Source organism: Nomascus leucogenys, chromosome 23 (genome assembly GCF_006542625.1).
Source record: "Nomascus leucogenys isolate Asia chromosome 23, Asia_NLE_v1, whole genome shotgun sequence".
In the NCBI taxonomy this organism is placed as follows: Eukaryota; Metazoa; Chordata; class Mammalia; order Primates; family Hylobatidae; genus Nomascus; species Nomascus leucogenys.
Window position 1 is genome coordinate 4610796 of NC_044403.1, and position 23269 is coordinate 4634064.

Consider the following 23269-nt stretch of genomic DNA (forward strand, 5'->3'; position numbering starts at 1 on the left):
AGGAAGATCATGATCTGACACATTTCAGAAAGATCACTTTTATTACTGGGTTGCAGATAGACTGTAGGCAGGCAAGACCACAAGCTGGGAGACCAACTACTGCAATAATCCAGGTAAAAGATGATGTAGTCATCCAGGTAAAAATCTAGCTTTGACCACATTTGTAGAGGTGGTGAAGAGTGGTAGGGCCATAGGATTTGCTGATGAGTTGACAGTTTGGGTTTTGAGGGAGAATGACATCCCCATATGAGTAACCTAAGAGTTTTTAACCTGAGCTTTTGGAAGAATAGAACTGTTGTCTGAGATGAAAACATTGGGGTGGTGGCTTTTAGACAGTAGGGTCAAGAGAGGCACTTTGTTTTGATAAAGTAGACTCAACTGTGCTTACGGACAGAGAGAGTGAGAGTCAACAGTCATAGGAAACACAGAAATGTGAAGTAAGCTTTCTGAGAACACAACAAATAAAGAAGGTTTGGCATTGAAAAGAGGGCAGAATAATTCCTTTTCTGGGAAAGCAACAAAGAAGGTAATCTATAGGAAAGTTGAAGGAATTTACACTGGATGTCTTAGTTATCACACAAGATTTTAATTGCTTCAACTTTAGAAGATGAAGTAGAGATAAAATATTTAAGATATAAATAGTTTATAGGGACTAAAGTAAGGAGTCAACCAGAGATTAAGAAGACTTTCAGTAGCAGTAAAACCCAATTAGTATTAGCATCTATTTGTACTATATTTCAATAAATCAAGACAAAAAAATTCATTGTGAAATACAGCTTCAATAGGAGAAAACAAAATTCCTAAGATAGGTTCATATAAGGCTGAGTCACCAAAGACTCTCTTCAGTGTAAGGCTAAACAAGGTGTAAACCCACCCACATGGAAGGTTACATGCCTCAACCTTGGCACTAGATGTAGGGAGAGGTAAAAAACTATTTGAGAATTTGAACCACAGGTTAATACTTGTGCAGATCTACCATCTAAATTCACACCTCAAGTATAGGCCAAAACATGTCGAGCAGAAAATTCGGCACTGTGAAGTTGATAGTGTGCAACGTGACTGACAGCAGTGTATACAGATTCTGCCCGGAAGAACTCTTTCAATTCAGGTCCACAGAAATTGTAAGACTCCTTTGTAAGATGAATTCTAATTTTAGAATGTGCAAATGTGAAAAAATTGTGTTTTAGAAATGAGGTATAGGGCCAATTTGCATAGTCAGTGACTTCTTCAGCATGCTGAGTAGCCTTAGATAGTGAAAGGGTTTTGTGAATTCCACCTGGAGCTAACTAGGAAATCATAAGGGAGACAGAGATAATATAAAGAAGGAGGAGAGAGTTACACAGTCCCTCCAAGCCTCTCTGTATTCTGGTAGGTGGTAGCTAGATTCTCAGAAATGACAGACACCAGACACCACCCAGGTTGCCCTCCTTCCTTTCATACCCATGAGAGACATCGCATTTCTCAGAGCCTAGATCAGTGCCTGGCACATAATAAATGCTCCATAGATTATTTGAATTAATAGATCAATGGTTAGTTTGGGGACCCCTCTCTCACTTAGCTTGACCAGACTTCAAAATCCTTTTAACACAGCAATCACTAATAATAAATCAAAGTTGGCATAGATTTGAAACCTATTTTTCATCTTTCAGCTAGAGATTTTGAGGCCGAAAATAATTAGATGATGGAACAATTTGAGAAAGTACTGGCCTTTGAAGTCATAAAGCCTAAACTACAGTTCCACTTATACAAGAGATGTGATGAATCTTTTGTTATCAATGCCAATTTTCCCATTTGGAAACAGAGGGATAATTTCTCTCCTGCCTACCTCAGAGAGATGTAATTAATCTCAAAAAGGATGATGGATGTGGAGTGCTTTTTTCCATTGAAGTGCTTAGCAAGTGAGCTTTATAATATTTTAGACAGCTTATTTTTACATCTATATTCAGGATGATGGACTTGAATAGAAAAACACTAAAGAGTTTCCCACTGGGCAAGGTGGCTCACGCCTGTAATCCCAGCACTTTGGGAAGCCAAGATGGGTGGATCATGAGGTCAGGAGTTCGAGACCAGCCTGGCCAATATGGTGAAACCCCGTCTCTACTAAAAATACATAAATCAGCTGGGCATGGTGGTGCATGCCTGTAGTACCAGCTACTTGGGAGGCTGAGGCAGAAGAATCGCTTGAACCTGGGAGGTGTAGGTTGCAGTGAGCTGAGATTGTGCCACCGCACTCCAGCCTGGGTGACAGAGTGAGACTCAGTCTCAGAAAAAAAAAAAAAAAAAAAAAAAGAAAGAAAAAAAAGAGTTGCCAGTTAAGGAAATGTCTGGTAAGAAAAAAAAAAAAATTATTCATGTTTGCTTTTTGGAAACTGGGCATAAAAGACTTGACTAATTCCTAAAGTCCTTAATATTCATAAAGGGCAGTGAGGCTGTTAATAGGTCTAAGGTAAAGACTGCTGAATTTTGGAAAGAGTTAATTCCAACATGTTAGATTCTAGGTAAGATTGCTTTGCATTTAGGCAAAGGTGAGACATGGAAGAAGCTAGGATTTATGGCCCACTAGGATTTATTTTCTTGAATAATAAATTTATGTATGAAAATAAAGGTAAGGGATTATGTGTCAAATTACATAAGACTACTATCTCAAGTTGAGATATGCTTTTAAAAACGTTAGCAAAAAGTCACAGCTGACCTTACTGGGAGTTAGAGAGATGACATTTTAACCCAGGGACTGCGACTTAGGATGACCTTGGAATATGTGGCCATTTAAGGTTAGCATACGCTGCATGGTCAATTCATAATTCATGAGAACCATAATTCAACCTCTGGGTGAATAGTATGAATTTTAATTAGGTGAATAACTCAGATGAATCTTAGGTTTCTTCAATTTATACACCCAAATTCTATCATTTTATAACTAAATGAAATTTAAGGGGTGGTTTCTGGTCATTCTCCATTTAATACTCATCTGTTTGTCAGATAAATGTTATTAATTTGAGCACAAATTTTTCTCACAATGTTCTATTGCCTTTTATCTTCTAGTATTCTATAAAATTGTATGGTTGTTGAGTTGTGAGCTAAAGCACAGGTATTAGATTTTATTTAGCAAATCTGACTCTGCCATTTATTAAATTTTCTTTCCTTCCCCTACCCCAGCTTATATGTTTGGAAAATAATGGTACCAGAAGATAAAATAATCCTGATAAAACTTACAAGTTTAGACATGGAAAAGCAAGTTGGATGTGATCATGACTATGTATCTTTACAATCAAGTAATGGAGTGCTTATTAGTAAGTGTGTTACATTTGTTTTTATTTGTCATTTTAGAGTATCTGAAAGACCAAAGAGATGCTAAAGGACCTAAAATAAAATTTCTGGCTGCTCTGCCTATGGAGTAGCCATTATTTATTCCTTTACTTTCCTAATAAACTTACTTTCACTTTACTCAAAAAAAATAAAAAAATAAAAAAAAAATTATTTTATTGTACCAAGGGCAATGATCTTATCTTACAGACTTTTCCCTTCTAGAAGGGTTAAGGGGAGGGAGTAAGAGTGGAGACAGTGGTCAACATGCTGACCATTCTCTTCAGTGTTTTTCTAAGTTAGGAACCAGATCCCACATTCCTTTCTCAAGTTCACTAACAGTATTGAATGCAATTGATGTCATAGTTGCCGGAAAACTTCCTTTTGAGGCAATTTTTTTTTATTACTTTTATCACAAAAGCGGATACATGTTTACCAAATTTGATAAATACAGATGAGCCAAAGGAAGAAAATAGAAACCATTCATAACCCTGTCACCTAGAGATAATCTCTATTAGCACTTAGAGGTGTATCTATTTACACATACACTTTGGACTTTACATTGTTTGATATCATTTCCTTCTCATAACACAATTGATCATTTCATGTCATTCAATTTATTTTATTGAATACCTCTTATAAGCCACATAAACATAACCAATATATCTAATTTTGTTGAAATACTCTATGTTAACCGTGATAGAAGCTCTCCACAGCTGGTATAGACCTGGATCTCTAGTTCTCTATAAGGCTAATGGTTAGGACAAATGTCTCTTCACACATATTTGACAGGAAGTTATAGACAAAGTATTGTACTAGGGGTTATAATGTTTATTGTCTAAATTATTTCATGCTCAGCCCTGCTATTTACACAGTAATTATTCTTTCAACCAATCCTTTGTTAAAAAATTAACTGTATATGAGATAGCAGGTACTGGACATTTTTTGAGAAAAAGCACTCTGCCCAAATAAATTTGTAGTTTGAGGTAATCAAAGGTGTAAAACAAAGTAGGAAATGCCATTAGAGCAGGGAACGTGCTGTGCTGATTCAAAAAAGGTAGCTCTTATTTCCAGTAGTTGTCGGGTAGAGTTTATCAGAGAGCTGAATTTTGAGTTAGGCCCTGAAGAATGAGTAGAATTTGGACATATGAGACTAGGGGGTTGAGAAGGCGACTGGAATAGCAAAGTCACTGAAGCAGGGAATGTTGAATGATCAAAGGACCATTGAATAGTTCAGTGTGTTTAGACCAGAGATCTCTCATGGAAGATGATGGAAAACAAAAACATGTGTAAGTTTCCACCACTTTTTAGTAATGTTATTTCACTTTCCTTCTCTTCTTTTAAGGTAAGGTCTGTGGAAAAATATTGCCTTCACCATTGCTGGCAGAGACCAGTGAGGCCATGGTTCCATTTGTTTCTGGTACAGAAGACAGTGGCGGTGGCTTTGAGCTTACCTTTACTGCTGTACAGAACTCAGAAGCAGGTGAGTGTTTCAGGTATTTAATTCCCTGCCATTTTCCCTTGATGTGGGTGGGGAAGAGGAGAAAATGCCTTTGGCCATTCACTTTGAATTTCCCCAATGCTTCCACAGGGTCAGGTTGTGGGAGTCTGGCTATATTGGTAGAAGAAGGGACAAATCACTCTGCCAAGTATCCTGATTTGTATCCCAGTAACGTAAGGTGTCATTGGTTCATTCCTGCTCCAGAGAAACACATTATAAAGGTAGGCAACTGAGGAATCGCTCTACCTCATGAAGGGTAGAGTTACGTTAGTTAGGCAGAACTTAATTCATCTGGATTGTTAAATTGCAATTGTGACTAGGAGCTTCTTTTAGCCATTTGCCATTTTTTTTTACTCTGAAAAGAGATCTCTGTGTGTGGTTTGGAAAACTTTCAGTGGTTTAAAAGTGTATACAATGAAAAGTAAGGCTCCTCATCAGATTCCCATTCTACCCATGGAGGCAAACGCTGATAACTTACTAGTGTCCTTGGGAGGTATTTTGAGCATTTACTAATGTGTGTGTGTATATGTGTGTGTGTGTGTGCACACGCACGCATGTGTGTACTTATGCTGCTTGGCAATGCCGTGGTCACTGAAAAATATCTCAAGGATCTTTCCAGATGAGCCCACAGAGCTCTTTTTAATAACTGCATAAAATATTGTATGATATTTCAGAACACATTAAACCAGTTCCCTATTAGCAGGTGTTTACTGAGCTTCCAGTCTTTGGTCATACCAGCCGTGGTGCCATGAATATCTGCCAGTGTCTTTGGACACATGTGGATATGTATAATTCCCAGAAGTAGACTCACTGGGTCAAAGGGTTTGCACATTTAAACGTGGTAGTCATTGCCAAATTGCCCTTCAAAGAGACTGTAATTATTTACACTTCTATGTGAAGGCATACGAGGATGTGACAAAGAGCCTTTAAATACACAGAGGAAAACCCTTTAAGCTTCTCTCTTCTCTTCTTTTACCATTTCCCTGGTTATGTTTCATTTGTACAGTTGACATTTGAGGACTTTGCTGTCAAATTTCGTCCAAACTGTATTTATGATGCTGTTGTGATTTATGGTGATTCTGAAGAAGAGCACAAGTTAGGTAAGTAGCCTTCACCCTTTAAATATGAAAGTGTTAGACTAATCAGAGTAGTGGCAACATGGGCTGGCTTCTTTGGGTACCATAAGGTAGAGTGGGAATGTGAATTTCTTGCTCTGGAAACTCAGAATGCCATACAACTTTAGCTTTAAAACCTATGAGCCAGCAACTAATTCACCAGTAAAGTTTTTAATGGAAATGTGCAAAATGTAAAGATTGTTTCAGACTGTATGTAAGGTGAAAAGGCAGTCCTCAGAGAAACTGCAGTTATTTAAGGTAAATTTTACAGCTTCCTTCTTTCTGTATTAATTCCTTCTGTTGCTGATATTTTGATATTTGTGTCCAGGAAAAGTAACCAAAGGCTATAATTTCTATGTGGGTCTGACAATTAATTTTAAGACTTTTAAAACTTCAAATATACTTTAAATTGTGACCTAACAATTTACTGAGTTTAAAGATTTAACGTCCAGCCCTCTAACCACTTTTTCAGGACCTAGTATCTGTCCTTCAGCTAGATGTTTTTGTGGGTTAGAGGCCAGGATTATAGATTGGCTTGGAATATTTATTTAGACATTAAGGGCAGGTTAGTGAGAGCACAATGCTATGATTCTGCAGAAAAGTGCATGTATAGTGTGAGGTTTCCATGAAAGTGACTTGAAGTGTTACCTCTCTTATAAAGTATGCTTATGTCCTCTTTGGAAGAAGGAATACACCAACTTGGGTGTTTTTTTTTTTCACCTCTTCTTATTGTCTACAAAGTAATAACCAGCTGAGTTTCCGTGCGTACTGGAAATCAAATGTCCTTATTTTAGAGCTTTTTCTGTGCAATTAAAATTACAGTGCATTGTTATTGTGAAACTAACATTTAATTCTCACATGAGATGTAAGGGTGTGCATACAAATTGAAGTTGGAGAAAACTAAAGTGGTTGATTGGAAAATTGGGTGATTATTTTACTCTGTGTTCTGATTTGGTTGATTAGAAAATTGGGTGATTATTTTACTCTGTGTTCTGATTTTTTTAAAAATTGTAACCATAAATCAAACTTTCCTAAAATTTTTCAGCTAAACTTTGTGGAATGTTGACCATCACTTCAATATTCAGTTCTAGTAACATGATGGTGATACACTTTAAAAATGATGGTAGAAATCGTTTGCAAGGCTTCGAGGCTAGATTTACCATTTTGCCCTCAGGTGAGTATAAACATTTGTGTAATAAGGACTTTTGCTTATGAAAATGGTTACAGGGAAGATAATTTAGCCATGCTTACTTCAATGTAGAATAGCAGTCCTCTTGGTAAGCATAACAAAAATGCAGATTTCTGGATCCACCCCTAGAGACCTAGATTCTGTAGATCTGGGATGGGGCCCAGGAATCTGTGCTTTAGCAAGCACCTCAGGGTAATGCTCAAGAAATGGCATCCACTGGAACATAAAGATTCCACGAGCCACATTCAGAAAGAATAGAATTAGGATTAAAGAAGGTAATTCAGAAATGAGATTGGCTGGCTCTGTTTTACAAGTTAGGGGGTTTTGAAGAATTAATAGGTATCCTGGCACTCTGGAAGATAAAGTACATGCTACTCAGACAAAAAGAATATCATATGCAAAAACCCTAACAAAGGAGAAGTGGGGTGGGGGGAGGGGGAAGGGATAGCATTGGGAGATATACCTAATGCTAAATGACGAGTTAATGGGTGCAGCACACCAACATGGCACATGTATACATATGTAACAAACCTGCTCATTGTGCATATATACCCTAAAACTTAAAGTATAATAATAAAGAGAATGGACAATGTATAAGAAAACTACAAATAACTCTACATGTTTTGAGTTTTGGAGGGAATAATAGAAAAGGCAGGAGTGAGATCATGTTGAACATAAGGCATTAAGTTACAAGTGCCAGAGTGATAGGATAGCTAGCTAACATTCAATTACTTGCCCTTAGCAGGTATTCACTAAGCATTTCACATGCATTATCTCATTTACTCCTCCTTACCTACATAGGAGCTATGTGCATTGCTCTCCTCTCACCAGTGAGGGAACTGAGGCTTTGAGAAGTTAAGTAGTGTTCCCAAAGATACACAGCTGGCAAGAGGTGGAGTCAGAATTTGGCCTCTCTGACTCCAGAGTAACCTGGAAGATTATGAATGAACTTACATGCAAGAAAAGTACTGAGAAAATCATTGTAAAGAATTTATTCTATATGTATTGTTTTATTATGTGTATTGTGGGGATGGAATATATGAAGGAAGACAAGTCCAGTGTTAGTCAGGGTTCTCTTAGAGGGACAAATACATACATATATGTGTGTGTGTGTGTGTTTATTAAGTATTAACTTACATGATCACAAGGTCCCACAGTAGGCTGTCTGCAAGCTGAGGAGCAAGAAGAGCCAGTCTGAGTCCCCAGACTGAAGAGCTTGGAGTCCAATGTTCTAGGACAGCAAGCATCCAGCACAGAAGAAAGATGTAGGCTGGGAGGCTAGACCCATCTCTCTTTACATGTTTTTCTGCCTGTTAGCTGGAAGCTGATTAGATTGTGCCCACCAGATTAAGGGTGGATCTGCCTTCCCCAGCCCACTGACTCAAATGTTAAATTCTTCTGGCAACACCCACACAGACACACCCAGGATTAATACTTTGTATCCCTCAGTCCAATCAAGTTGACAATCAGTATTAAGCATCACAAATATGATTTTCAAGATCCTAGCTTGAATGGCGAGGTGAATGATAGAAGCCACCAGATGATAGAGAAATGTAAGAACAAGACTGTATTGACTCTTAAAATCACTTGGTTCAATTTAAGACATGTAGATATTAGCTTGTGGGAAATCCAAGTGGGGATATCTAAAAGTCTTAGGTCTAGGATTCAGGAAAGAGATTTAGATTGAAGAGAGAAATTTGGAAGTCATCTACATGTAGATGAATAAAAATAGAGTAACGAACATTACCTTGGCAATATCTTTTCAGGCTAAACAATGAGATCCTGAAAAAAAGACTGATACTGAAAACAGCCATCAATATATAAGGAAAACCATGAGATTAATATCAAGAAACCAAGGAAGGAAGAAGTGCTTAAAAGAGCCAGATGCAACAGGGATATTAAGAGATATACAAGAAATCACATTTCTGGGATCTGGCATCTAGTGTATGAATGGTAGTGTTAGTGAGACCTACAGTAGAGTAGTTTTATGATTTACCAGGGTAAGCAAAGGGGGTCAGTTAGTGCAACTTCTCTAATTACTTTCAATTAAATTTTTTTTCTTCTACAGAGTCTGTAAACAAATTTGAACCAAAGTTACCTCCCCAAAACAATCCTGTATCTACTGTAAAAGCTATTCTGCATGGTGAGTAGATGGCATGTTATTACTATCTGTTTAATCTTGTTTCTTCATTAACTAGATGTTTCTTTGGGAAGTCCTTTTCTTACATTTGCTATAACTCCACAGTGAAGAAGAATGAGTCTTATATTTAGGTCCATAAAACGTCCAGAGTCCTATTTGGATTTATAGTTAGACTCATAAATAGAGGGAAGAACAAATGAGCTTTAGGTTAGGAAGAAAATGGTATAAAGCAATGTTGTGTCCTCATCCGTTCCTCTACAAACTTAATATTTAAAATGACTTCTGTAGTCAGTGTGGGGCAAAGGAAGAAAACAAAGGTTTTTTATTTTAAATTCACACTGGCATCTTTTAATTTCCTTATGCTCTAAGGCATCTGAGTAAATACTATGATCCCTCATTGTTCCACATACATGTATTGAATATGTTCAAGTTGATGGACTGGAATAGAAAGTTGCATAAGGAGCTATTAGAGAAGAAAATATCTGCCTTTTGCTGGAGGGTTGGAGAAGGCTTCCTAGAGATGAGCACTTGGGCTATGGGTCTCATCAATTCCTGATAAGAGAGCAGCATTTAGATGCCTGAGCAAATTTAATATGTTTGAGGATTGATACGTGGATTCATACAGTGAGAACAAGAACTAAAACAAGAAGATGTAATGAAGAACCTTATGTACTCTGCTAACAAACTTGAAATTTCCCTACTAGAATGTAAGTTCCTTGGGGGCCAGTATTTTTATCATCTATTCTATTCCACCAATAATATATCACCAGTGTCTGCAACAGTGCCTAGCAAATGGCAAGCACTAAATAAATATTTGCTAAATGAATAAATAAAATTCTGTAGGCCAGTCCCTAAAATTCTGGTTGCCCAGCATAGTCACCTGGGCAGGCTTCTTAAAATCAGATTTTTCAGAGGTGAGTTTTGGGAGTCGATATTATTATAAAGCCTATCTGATGTTTGAGAATCACTACTGTTAACTATGGCAAGCTATCGGAGGAATATGTTCTAAATTACTGCAACCTTATGGGTCATTGTTTTCATCTTTACGGTAGATGTCTGTGGCATCCCTCCGTTTAGTCCCCAGTGGCTTTCCAGAAGAATCGCAGGAGGGGAAGAAGCCTGCCCCCACTGTTGGCCATGGCAGGTGGGTCTGAGGTTTCTAGGCGATTACGAATGTGGAGGTGCCATCATCAACCCAATGTGGATCCTGACCGCAGCCCACTGTGTGCAACCGTGAGTTAAACTGGTATTTTACCAACCTATTTAACACATGCGTTTATAAATAATGCCTAGGACAGAAGGCTGACTACTAAGATCATCCAGACTAATTCTAAAGCAAGAATCTTCTTTTAGTGTTTCTTCTGCATAGCCATCTATCTTCTATTTAAACAATGTCAGTGAAGGAAAAGTTAATCAAATCTTGACTGCTCATCCCATTTAAAGAGATCTCTTATTTTGTTTTGCTTCCCGATTGCAGAAATCCATTGGTCTAAATGTACTGTAGTTCCAAAACTAAGTCAGGTTCTTCTTTCTATATTTGAAGACTCCTTTCACATTCCCCTTTAGTTTAATCTTTAAGCTAAGTGCTCATAGTTCCACTGTTGCTTGTTGGTAATTCCAGATGCCTTACCACACAAGCCACCTTCCACCAGATTGGTTTAGGATTGTTCCTTGGCGAATATGGATCATGTCAGGGGAGGCCACAATAGAATAACCTACCGCCTTGATGATTGCACTACTGGGGAAATAAAATTTTGGTTAAGTTTTAAATGTTCTTAAATTGTGAAGTCTTCCATTATATGAAATAATATACATAATATATTTTTAGTTTAAAGAGTAGATATTAATGTTAAATGAACATTTGTATTCCCAGCATCCAGTTTAGGAAGAATCTTTATACTTACCTTTCAAGACCCCTTAGAATCCCTCTTAAGAAATACTATGCTAAATTTACAAGGAAGAAAACTAACAACCCCATCAAAAAGTGGGCAAAGGATATGAACAGACACAAAAGAAGACATTTATGTGGCCAACAAATATATGAAAAAAAGCTCAATATCACTGGTCATTAGAGAAATGCAAATCAAAACCACAATGAGATACCATCTCACACCCATCAGAATGGCGATTATTAAAAAATCAGGAAACAACAGATGCTGGAGTGGATGTGGAGAAATAGGAACACTTTTACACTGTTGGTGGGAATGTAAATTAGTTCAACCATTGTGGAAGACAGTGTGGTGATTCCTCAAAGACCTAGAACTAGAAATACCAATTGACCCAGCAATCCCATTACTGGATATATATCCAAAGGATTATAAATAATTCTTCTATAAAGACACATGCATACATATGTTTATCACAGCACTATTCACAATAGCAAAGACTTGGAACCAACTCAAATGCCCATCAATGATAGACTGGTTAACGAAAATGTGGCACATATACACCATGGAATACTATGCAGTCATAAAAAAGAATGAGATCATCTCCTTTGCAGGGACATGGATAAAGCTGGAAGCCATCATTCTCAGCAAACTAACACAGGAACAGAAAACCAAACAATGCATGTTCTCACTCATAAGTGGGAGTTGAACAATGAAAACACATGGACACAGGGAAGGGAAAAACACAGTTGGTGGGAGACAAGGGGAGGGAGAGCATTAGGACAAATACCTAATGCATGTGGGGCTTCAAACCTAGATGACAGGTTGATAAGTGCAGCAAACCACCGTGGCACATGTATACCTATATAACAAACCTGCAGATTCTGCACATGTATACCAGAACTTAAAATTTTAAAAAAATCAAGAGAAAAAAATACTATGCTAAATTTCTTAAATGCAGTATTCATACCTCTGCTTTTGGGGGATATTAACGTATATGTATCCCTAAAGCAGTATATCATTTGGTTTTTCTTGGTTTTGATCTTTATGTAACAATTGTAGTTTATATTCTTGTGTCTTACTTCGTCTCCATAATACCTTGTGTAGATTAAGCCATGTGGCTGGGTATAACTGTAATTTGTTTTTGATCCAGACTAAAGCAATCGCTTGTGGGTAGGTTCTGGGCATTGATATTTTTGAAAAGCTTCCCAAATGATTCTAATGTGCAGAGGGTCAAGAACCACTCCCTGCCTCCCTGACCCCATCTTTTTTTGAGAACCGGTCTCTCTCTGTCACAGACTGGAATGCAGTGGCATGATCATAGCTCACTCTAGTCTTAACTATGGGGCTCAAGAGATCCTCCCCCCTCAGCCTTCTGAGCAGCTGGGACTACAGACACATGCCACCGTGCCCGACTTTTTTGTTGTTTTTTTTGTTTGTTTGTTTTTTTGTTTTTGTAGACACAGGGTCTTGCTATGTTGCACAGACTGGTCTTGAACTCGAGCTCAAGGAATCCTCCCACCTTGGCCTCCCAAAGTGCTGGGATTACAGGCATGACCCTCCATGCCCCACTTTCCTGACCCCTTCTTGATCATTTCCCTGATTGCTCCCAGCAGGCCAGCCTCATGGACCTTTCTGTTGCTCAGATGTGCTGAGCTTGTTCCTGTCTCAAGGTCATTGTAGTTGCTGCTTCAGGGCAGCTCGTGATGTTTAGTTGTCAAGTCTCCTCAGGCTCTTCTTGGCTATAAACTTCTAAGACTTCCCTTGGTCATTTTGAGGAGACCTCATCTGTTTTTTTTGTAGAACATCCGTATGTCCCTCAGTTTAGTTTGTCTGACATTTTTGTCAAGGTTTTACTGGGGTTATGGATTTGGGGGAGGAAGACCACAGAAGTAGCATACTATTCTTATCCTATATCAAGGGTACATACAGTCAACATGACTTATCACTGATGTTAACCTTGACCATCTGGCTGAGGTAGTGTTTACCAGGTTTCTCTAATGTAAAGTTACATTTTTCCCCCTTTCCATACTTACTCTTGGGAAACAAGTCAGTAAAGGTAGCCCACATTCAAATTGTTCCAGCTTTGGCCACATTCAGATTGTTCCAGCCCTTTGGCTTCTGTGTCTCTTTGACACTCCCTCATCCTTTTGTAACACTGCAAGATACTCCAGGTCTATCTTGTGTATTTCCTTCTCAGTTCTAGCACCAGCCATTTCTCCAAGGAGCCCTGGTTCATTTTACTGGAGAATGGTATAATAAATCATGATCTGATGCTGGGTATACTAGTTGCTAGTAGCACATTGTTGATCCTAGGCCCTCTCAGCTGACAGAGCTAGAAAATATAGGTATGTATACTAACCCATGTATATAAATATATCTATCTGTATCTACATCAAGCTAAACATGAGTTCATACAATATTTTCAACTCTAATTCAGTACCACCTGGTTTTGTTTAGGCCTTCTCTCCCTTACAAAAGCCTATTTTTGTAAGAATTCTATCAAAGTGCATTGAACGTACCATGGAAAAGAAGCCTCAAGAGTAGCAGATTAATTTGTGAAAATTAATGTATTAGAAAAGAAAATATTAGTATTGAGTACAGAGACACAGCAAAAGTTTTGGTAGATTTCCTTTTCAAATTACATGGTCTATTCTGAAATTTATGTGATGAGCCATGACGCCTTGCAGCAAGATACAGAATGTAACAAACGTATTCTTCCCAAGATAGATATTCCACCTGATGAATCAATTGAAATTAATAAACAGCTGTAAATGCTTGTGAGCTACTTGTTAGTCACAAAAAGAGTTTGTATTTAATTTCATTTGTGACTTCTTAATTTCTTTAAAAATATGTATTATAATAGTAATGCTTTTGGGGAAAAAGGCAGTTAGAGAAGGTTATCAAGCAAGAGCTTAAACTACCCTTCTCCATTTCTCTAACACACTCTTTTTCTCTAGAAGTCATCAATATTAAGAATGTTTCAGTTGTCTGATTTTCCACTAATATTTAAACATACATGCATATATTTTATAGTACTTGTATATATCACATTTTTTTGCACATAACATTATATCTTATATTTATAGTGGTATGGTAAATGTCTATGTGCCACATTTTTTAATACTTCACAGTTGCCTAAGTTATTTGACCAGTGAAATGTCCTTTTAAATCTAATCCTTGAAGTGTGTGGATCTTTACACCAGGAGTGTGCTGATATGCTGGTGTAACAAAAACCCTATGTCCTACACGTACCCTGCCTTTTAGCTTCCCTGGCACTGGTTGACCCCAGTATTAATTCTCAAACTTCAGCATACTCCAGAATCACCTGGAGAGCTTCTGATTCTTTAAGTCTTGTTAATTCCACACAGGATTTTATGCTCACTGGGACTTTTTTTTTTTTTTTTTTTTTTTGGAGACGGAGTCTCGCTCTGTCACCCAGGCTGGAGTGCAGTGGCACGATCTCGGCTCACTGCAAGCTCCGCCTCCCAGGTTCACGCCATTCTCCTGCCTCAGCCTCTCTGAGTAGCTGGGACTACAGGCACCCGCCACCACGCCCGGCTAATTTTTTGTATTTTTAGTAGAGACGGGGTTTCACCGTGGTCTCGATCTCCTGACCTTGTGATCCGCCCGCCTCGGCCTCCCAAAGTGCTGGGATTACAAGCGTGAGCCACCGTGCATCTTTCAACTTACTTTTGGAGACCAAGCTCACTTTGCAATTATATATGTGAATCTTTTGTCTAAAATTTAAATCAGCTTATGAAACTTCAGTGACTTTCTTTCTGTGATAAAGTCAGGTGGCTCTCTCTTCTTCCATAGCAATAAGTGACACATGCTCCACTGTTGGGTTGGGGATAAGATCCTAAGACTATAAGAAATGAAATTTTATATGGGAGAGGGGGAAGAGAAGGTGAAGAAGTCCATCAATTGATACCTTGAGCTATGTTCCCACTATTGGAAAATTCTTAAGCTTTGTGGTATCATAAAGTGTATGTGGCTTTGTCATGTTTGTGCAGTGTTCTCCATTAAACTGCAGGATATTTGATGACTGTACGTGTAAAACATCACAAGAAACTGTGGACTACATTGTCAACTCTAACGTCATTTTTATTACTTCATTGTATTGTATACACTCTCTTCTATATAAAGATGTGGAGTAGATTTAAGAAGTTTCTTCACTGTGAACTAATTATTTAGAGGGTGACTTTGAAAAAGTTTAATCCTTCCATTAGTGTGCATGGCAGATAATAAGAATGATAATGGCTACCATTATGGAGTCATTATCATCTACCAGGTACTTGCCAAGCACTTCACTTGAATTAGCTCCCTTAATAAAGGCATATTGAAACACATGAGTAAGTCAAACCCATTATGTAAGGAATTGAAATGAGCACGGTTATGACTGGGGAGAAGATGTCTACATGCGTTAAGAATCCTCACCTTTGAATAAGGTATATTGAAAAATAATTTCAGTAACTTTACTTTTCCTGAAGAAACAGTGTTTAAAAAATGGAAGAATTAGTCTCCAAGTAGAAGTAACAGTGTATTATATTAGTTCCAGTAGAGGGACTCTTTCCTCAGACACTTTTTCAACTGGAGATCTCGATATGGTAAATTAATGGATATTGATTCAAACTTCTAACATCATTTTGAGGTATATCAGAAGTAGGCAGAACTTTTCACAAAATGAACACCCATGTAACCAACACCCAGATGAAGAAACAAAATACTACATTACTAGTACCCAGCAGCCGCCCTTGTGCCTCTTCCAGTCATCACTCCCCTAAAAGTAATCAGCATTCTGATTTCTAATGCAATAGTTGAGTTTTGCCAATTTTTAAACTAATAAATTCCTTTGAACTTTAGTTTCATAACTTCGATTTAACAAAAGATGAAAATCTGAGATATGACCCAGTGAGATCATAATTCGGCAATGTTGAACACTAAAATATAGACCAGAAGCTACCTTGTTCCAGATATAATTTTTTAAACATATTTTTTCTTGCAAAGATTATTTTTATTACCTATTAAACAAATTTAAGATATTGATACAGTACTGTAAATGTGTTTTCTCTTCCTTATGTTTTTTTATATATATTTTTTATTATACTTTAAGTTCTAGGGTACATGTGCACAACGTGCAGGTTTGTTACATATGCATACATGTGCCATGTTGGTGTGCTGCACCCATTAACTCGTCATTTACATTAGGTATATCTCCTAATGCTATCCCTCCCCCCACCCTACAACAGGACCCAGTGTGTGATGTTCCCCTTCCTGTGTCCAAGTGTTCTCATTGTTCAGTTCCCACCTATGAGTGAGAACATGTGGTGTTTGTTTTTTTGTCCTTTCGATAGTTTGCTGAGAATGATGGTTTCTAGCTTCATCCATGTCCCTACAAAGGACATGAACTCATCCTTTTTTATGGCTCCATAGTATTCCATGGTGTATATGTGCCACATTTTCTTAATCCACTCTATCATTGATGGACATTTGGGTTGGTTCCAAGTCTTTTTTAAACATATTCTTAACATCACTGTGAAATTAAGCTTTAATTATTTTCATTTTTCCTCCTCGACCTTAAAAAGCCTTTGGTGATATTTGGCAAGGTTTCCAATGATACTTTATGGTCAAAAGAAAGGGGCAGGATACATGATCAAGAGCTCCTTTTCACATAGATCAGAAGGCATGATGTGGCTTCCTTGGGAGGGAGACAACAGAGGCAATTGGACAGGGGACTGTTGCCTCGCTGGACTGAGCAGTGCATGTTAGTAGGGCCAGATGATGGTAGGGTGGTTTCCCTCCCTACCTGTTCTCCTGACAGTGAGTTCTTGCAAGATCTGATGGTTTAAAAGTGTGTGGCTTCCATTGCTCTCTCTCTTCTGCTTTGCTGTGATAAGATGTGCTTTCTTCCCCTTTGCCTTCAGCCATGATTGTAAGTTTCCTGAGGCCTCCCCAGCCATGCAGAATTGTAAGTCAATTAAACCTCTTTTCTTCATAAACTTCTTTTCCTCAGAACGTCTTCAGAAAGACTTGATAGTCTCAGGTAGTCCTTTATAGCAGTGTGAGAACAAAATAATACAAACGTGTTTTCATGTCAAACTTTCACTGTTCTTCTGTCTCCAGGAAGAATAATCCACTCTCCTGGACTGTTATTGCTGGGGATCATGACAGAAACCTGAAGGAATCAACAGAGCAGGTGAAAAAATGTTTTTACAGGTCATTCTGCCTATAATCTAAATGTTGTCACATGCCAAGGAATACCTTTAGCGAAAATATGTAATTAGTTATTAATCTCCTAGGGCCCTTTCACACTTCATTTATACCCACATTTAAAAATGCAATTTGAGATTACATTTTCACTTGAGAATTGCAGGAAGTAGGTCAGAATTGCAAATTTAGGCCCATGGACACAGGTTTTCAAAGCTTTGTTTCTCCAGCACCATCTTTATCCAGAAGGTGGTTCACAGCCCCCTGCAAATTGTAAACCAAGATTGCTCTTTTAAATTTAATAGAAAGTCTTCTTCGTTGTTTATGTATGTAAGTGCAGAAATTTAGGATTATTTTGGACCATCAACAAGGAAGTAGCTGGATTCTTTGACTTTCTTACGTTGTAATTTGCTTACTTGCCACTGATACAGGTGAGAAGGGCCAAACACATAATAGTGCATGAAGACTTTAACACACTAAGTTATGACTCTGACATTGCCCTAATACAACTAAGCTCTCCTCTGGAGTACAACTCGGTGGTGAGGCCAGTATGTCTCCCACACAGCGCAGAGCCTCTATTTTCCTCGGAGATCTGTGCTGTGACCGGATGGGGAAGCATCAGTGCAGGTAAGCATATTTCTGTTGCATAAACATTAATGCCAGTTGTTATTTTTGAAAATAGGTCATGTAAATGATATCAAGCAGTGTCTGCTTCAGCCCGTCTTCTTTCTAAAAGATAGAAACCATGTTTTATTTAGCTGTAATAGATCAGCAAGTAAATAGAGAATGAGCTATTTAAAACTTTTCCTTCAGGGTAACTTAGATTATAAGTAGGCTAGATGAGCAGTCAACAAACCTTTACTGTAATGGGCCAGATAATAATCCTTTTAGGCTTTGCAGGTCATCTGGTCTCCATCACAACTATTTAAGTCTACCGTTATAGCATAAAGCAGCCATTGGCAATATGTAACAGAATGGGTTCCAACAGAACTTAATTTATAAAATTTAAATGTCATTTAATGTGCATGTGTCATGAAATATCATTCTTTGGATTTTTTTCAACCACCTAAAAATGTACAAACCATTCTTATTTAATGGATTGTGCCCGTGTTTGGGGGTGGCACAGAGTTTATCCACTGGCTGTCATGTGCTCACCCCTGGCTATGATATAGAACTCTTAAAGTCTTACTAAAACAGTGAAAGATCTGAATGGGTTGATATTTGTTTTGTGCTTCTTATACCATGCAAGATATTTTCTTTGTATATTTCCTTTCTATATGTCATTTATTTGGAATCTGTGAGCTTGAAGGAGGAGGGAATTTATATTTGACTGCTTACAGTGTTGATATTGACAGCTTACTGTGCTACCTGAAGCCAAATTGCACTTTCGTAAAAACCTTCACACCCAACACATGAGGAGCTTTTATCATCCCCGTTTTACAGATGGGGAGGTTGTAACCCAAAGATTTAAGTAACTTGCTGAGATCCCATAACTAATAAATATCAAAGTGAGGATTTAAGATCACTGTGGCTCGGCTTATAATCATTCCTTAATGGCTTCTCATTACACATACAATCAAATCTGAACTCCTTAGCCTACTTGGAAAGCTCTGTGTGATTGGGCCTCCCCACTTAACCTCTTCCACGTAATTTCCCTCTATTTTTCTTGTGGTTAACCTTCAGATACCGTGGCCTTTCTGAAGCTTGCTCTGCTTTCTGAAGCTTGCCCTGCTTTCTGAAGCTTGCTCTGCTTTCTGAAGCTTGCTCTGCTTTCTGAAGTTCCCCATTTTGTGTCCTCCTACTTGGAACACTCTTATTACAATCTTGTCACAGCTGCCTGCTCATTATTGCATTTTCAACCAAAATATCACTTCCTTTCGTGGCCCACATTGCTGCAGCAGGACGGGCCTCCCATCACATTCCGCACTACCTGGTTTTGTCCTCTCACTGCATGTTAATGTACTTGGCATGATTTTATGCAGTCATCTTCTACATCTCACCCACTAGACTGAGAACCTCTTGGAGGCAGATCTGTCATTGACTCCTCTCTCCCCAAGGCTAGAAGCATACATGGCAGTCGGTAAATATTTCTTGGCTTACCAGCTTCAAAGCCCTTGAATAAATGTGACTGCTCTCTAATACCTTTGACTTTTACCAATTCCATGACTACCAGGCAACTGAGAGGTAGTTAGTCTTATAAAAGATGAATTCATTCTTTCCAGCTAGGAGAGGAAATGAATCTTGATTTCTGGGGTATGGTCAGTAACACTAAGGGAGATGGTCCCCGAGAAGAGGAGTTTTAGTCTATTAAGAAGAATGCAAGATTTAGAGTTGAACTTAGGCTTGATGCTAGTTCTGTCCCATAAGAGCTGTGAGATCAAATTTTCAGAGGTCTGGCTTTTTCATATGTGAGATCGGTGTGATTAACCTGATCTCACATATGAAAAGTGTTGTTGTATTATTAGGCTGGAATAAAACTGTTTATAAATATTAAGATACTATATAAATGTAAAGTACTTGTTATTAATATTGCCCCAAAAGGTATAGGGCTATAAACTATTAAACTTAAAAAAAATTGGTCATAAATCTAAAATGATAGGATGAGTCATGCAAAATACATGTCAACACAGGCCTGCCTAAGGATCAAATATGAAAAGAAATTATTCAGTGTTATCTTTAATTGGAGATGTGATTAGGCTTCAATGACAGTAGATGAAAAACAGGATTATGATTTTTGTTTATATCAGGAAATCATATAAGCATATTATTTGTAAGCAATTATATATTTATGTATATAAATATATAACCATATATATTTATAATTGTATAAGTTATTTGTGACACCTATTCATATCATGCTGAATTTTTCTTCCTGAATTCTTATGCAGAAATATTTGATACACTAACATTTAAATTGAAAATAAGCTAGAAAAAAAGTGTTTCTGGTTTTATTCTCCTGCCAGTGGCCTCTCTTTACAAAAATGCCAAAGTGGGAAATGAAGACATGTTACATGAAACACTTGTATTTTTTAATTTCAGAATTCTACGTCAGCTCAGGCCAAAGTGAATGTCTTTAGCTATGTTGGTACGGAGCTATGTCTAAACTTAAATACATTTCTAACAATGCTTTCTGCTTACTTCATCATCGAGCTCTCTCTGAATGTTTCTTCATTAGATGGTGGCCCAGCAAGTCGCCTACAGCAGATTCAGGTGCATGTGTTAGAAAGAGAGGTCTGTGAACACACTTACTATTCTGCCCATCCAGGAGGGATCACAGAGAAGATGATCTGTGCTGGCTTTGCAGCTTCTGGAGAGAAAGATTTCTGTCAGGTGAGAGGATTCTGGTTTTATACAGGAAGGTGGAAAATTGCCATCTGCTGGAGAGTTTCTATAGACAGGAGAAACGACTGCTGAAATCACCAGCTTCTCACGTGCTTCAATATCATATCCCTGCATGAAGACCACTGGGGCAACAGAAGTAATAAGTTAATTAATCCGAATTTGCTGAGATGTCAGAGAGTGGCCGGAAGCAGCTACACAGCGAGAAAAGCCGGTGGGTTCATACAGGAGCTGGTGAGAAGGTAGGAAATGGCAGAGCTTCTAAGCAGGCCTGAGCAAGGGAAGAGGTGTTCAGGTATAACTAAGGCTTTGGAAAAAGGAAAAACAAAGGTTCTAAACTTATGTGTCCTACTTATGACTTAAAAGTTTTATTGTTTTAAATTATCATTAATCTCTGTACTCTCACTCAATTTTCCACCACAAATTAAAATAATCACAGAGATGTCTGTTGTAGGCCGGGCGCGGTGGCTCACGCTTGTAATCCCAGCACTTTGGGAGGCCGAGGCAGGCGGATCACGAGGTCAGGAGATCGAGACCACGGTGAAACCCCGTCTCTACCAAAAATACAAAAAACTAGCCGGGTGTGGTGGCGGGCGCCTGTTAGTCCCAGCTACTCGGAGAGGCTGAGGCGGGAGAATGGCGTGAACCTGGGAGGCGGAGCTTGCAGTCAGCGGAGATCGCGCCACTGCACTCCAGCCTGGGCGACAGAGTGAGACTCCGTCTCAAAAAAAAAAAAAAAAAAAAAAAAGATGTCTGTTGTACAATCTTGATATTGGCAAGTTCATAATTAACTAAGAAAAAGACAGAATACAAATGAACAGATTGTAGAATGCCAGCTTTAACGTTCACAAAGTCAATGGAAGAACGTGACTTTAGATATACATACAACCTAAGAGTTTCTAACAATCCATGTGCCCACCTCCAATCCCTGGTTTGGATTTGGGGCTACCCAGGTAAGGGAAACTTTGGGTCCATAGGGCAGCCCAAATTCTCCAGACTTATCACTCCTGCTGGTCTGGCGTAGAGAGGAAAGAAAGAATGAATCTTGTTTCTGCAGCTCTTTGATAGTTTTTCCCACCACTCAGTCAAGAAACATGCAGCAATAGATTTCACCTCCATGAGGGAGACACAACTGGGCATTAATCTAGGTGGACGTCCTTCCATGTGAAAATATGAGAGAGGGAATGAAGTCCCCTTTAACACTGAAATAAGTTTATTGTCCTTAACCCCTTCCTTTTATAATGTCAAGCCTTGCTTAAATTCTGTTTGAATTTTGCATATCTTTATTTGCATTCCCCAGAAGCAGACCCTGAGATGAGGATTCAGGTGCAATGGTCTGTTTTAGGACTCATAGATACTACTGGTAGGAAAGGGAGGAGATGGTACAGGGAAGGGAAGGCAGCCAATCTAGGATGCATTTTTAAGCCATCTGCCATAGTGAGGGCTTAAAGCTTAATCCTGCAGGAAACTCAGGGCAGTGATGCTAAATACACGTGGTGAATGTATCCATCTGAGGGGTGAGGGAGCTGGGATATTTATGTACTACCTTCCCTGGAGCCATAGTTTGAGGGCTGCTGTGGGAAAGGGCTGTTAATCCCTCTGCATTTCCCATACTTTAGGGTTGCCTCCTGGGTGTAGTGGATTGTGGGGAAGACCCCAGGCACAGAGCCAGGACATCGGCTGGAAGATGTGAGGAATACGGAAAGTGCACTCCTGCTGTCTGCTATAGTACATAAATGTTATCTGACAAAAATCACAAAAGTACTCTGAATTAATGTGTTCATTCTTCCCCTCAGTCTATTTTGGGATTTGAGGGATATGGCTTTTCTTTCTTCAACAAGAAAATCACAACTAATTATGTTGTCTTTTACATATTTGACTGCACCCAACATTACGGGGTGAGCTTATTTTGTGTGGAAAGAAAAGAACTACAGAGGGTCTTAGAAAGGTCCATGTCACAGGTGACCTAAATATCATGATCTCAGTTGGCACTTATCTTTTCAGTTATATACAACTGTCACTTTGGCTGCAGCATGACCAAATGTACTGCCCATATATGGGAGGAAAACTAGAAGTTGAGATTTTAATAAATATGGCTAGCTTTTTATTACAGAGAACACTGAATTACTAAAAGGGTGACTTTAGAAACTTGCTTTGATAAAATAGTCTCTAATACTTCTATCAGGTAATTGATTTTTATTCTCCTGTGTATACTTCGAGGTAATAGACCTGATAATGTGCTTTCTCATCCAGGAAGGTGGGAATAACAATATTGGAATGCAGAGACATGGGGTTTTCAGATATGCAGGGTAGTATCCTGTTGTTCTTTGCTAACTGGATTTCAGATTTTTTATTCTAAGTTCTTTTTTAATTTTTAATTTTGTGGGTATATAGTAGGTGTATATATTTATGGGGGACATGAGATTTTAATACAGGCATACAAGGAATAATCACATCAGGGTAAATGGGGTATCCATCACTTTGAGCATTTATAGTTTGTGTTACAAACAATCCCATCACATTGTTTTGGTGATTTTTAAATGCACAATTATTATTGACTGTAGTTACCCTGTTGTGCTATCAAAT

General features: G+C 38.3%; 1 protein-coding gene across 1 annotated transcript in view; it reads left to right on the forward strand.

Moving 5' to 3' along the window:
* The window catches only part of OVCH1 (ovochymase 1), a 75603-nt gene that overhangs the window by 18958 nt on the left and 33376 nt on the right, over positions 1-23269 (forward strand). Inside the window, 11 exon segments of the mRNA XM_003265655.2 lie at positions 3217-3290; positions 4550-4590; positions 4654-4786; positions 4895-5025; positions 5811-5904; positions 6965-7093; positions 9177-9251; positions 10301-10481; positions 17261-17333; positions 17776-17971; positions 20520-20674. Of these exon segments, the coding sequence (XP_003265703.2) occupies positions 3217-3290; positions 4550-4590; positions 4654-4786; positions 4895-5025; positions 5811-5904; positions 6965-7093; positions 9177-9251; positions 10301-10481; positions 17261-17333; positions 17776-17971; positions 20520-20674 (1282 nt within the window).